Below are 815 nucleotides of genomic sequence, written 5' to 3'. Positions count from 1 at the left end.
AATAATAATAATAATAATAATAATAATAATAATAATAATAATAATAATAATGATGAATTGCATGTGCAGGCAAACTTTTAATGAGGATCTCACCTTTTTGGGGCATCCTGCGTCGCTGCCAACGTCCTTGCCAAACCACAGGCTAGAGCCTCGTTCTTCACTCCCAAAAAATAAATAAATAAATAAATAAATAAAAAGAAAAGAAAGAAAAGGAGGAGGAGGAAGGGGGAAAAAAAAGCCGACCAGGACCAGTCTCTCTCGGGAAGTTTCGAAGAAGGGGGAAAAAAAAAAAAATAGTTTCCAGGCTGCGGCGGCGCTCGGCGGAGACGGAGGGGATCTCCCTGCGAAGGAGACAGAGATTGACAGTGAACTCAGATGTCAGGACGCGCGGAGTTTGGCCGAGGATGTGCGCTGGCGTGTGAGGGAGAGAATGAGAGAGAGAGAGAGTCGGGATGTGGGGAGAGTGGGGAAGAGAGCGAGGGAGGGGGTGAGGGAGGGAGGAGGTGGGGGTGAAGAGAACGAGCGCACCTATGCTGCTGATTGGTGATGGGACAAGTGTATTAATGCATGCGCTGCTCCTGGTCCGATGGATGTGCGCGCCTCTCCCTCGTCTCCCTCCGCAGCTCTTCACTGGCCCATTAGCGCGACCCGACCTCTGTCATCATCCACTCCCCACCCCCACCCCCCATATAAACACTTCCCCCTTGCACCGCAGCCAGAGCGGGAAACCATGAGCCACAGCGACAGAGCGAGAGAGAGAGAGAGAGCGAGAGAGAGAGAGAGAGAGAGAGAGAGAGAGAGAGAGAGAGAGAGAG

At 51.0% G+C, this 815-nt stretch overlaps 1 protein-coding gene across 3 annotated transcripts in view; it reads right to left on the bottom strand.

The window, feature by feature from the left end:
- Positions 1-164, bottom strand: part of pax6b (paired box 6b) — a 14,782-nt gene extending 14,618 nt beyond the window's left edge. For all 3 annotated transcript variants that reach the window (XM_037690576.1, XM_037690562.1, XM_037690570.1), the window contains exon 1: positions 94-164. In XM_037690576.1, coding sequence (XP_037546504.1) covers positions 94-106 — 13 coding nt within the window. In that variant the 5' untranslated portion in view covers positions 107-164. The remainder of the gene's footprint in view (positions 1-93) is intronic.
- Between the last annotated feature and the right edge of the window lie 651 nt (positions 165-815).

The sequence above is a fragment of the Nematolebias whitei genome, chromosome 2 (genome assembly GCF_014905685.2).
Source record: "Nematolebias whitei isolate Nwh7 chromosome 2, NemWhi1, whole genome shotgun sequence".
Taxonomy (NCBI): Eukaryota; Metazoa; Chordata; class Actinopteri; order Cyprinodontiformes; family Rivulidae; genus Nematolebias; species Nematolebias whitei.
Note: the sequence above shows the minus strand (reverse complement) of the source record. Positions and strands in the feature narration are given on the sequence as shown.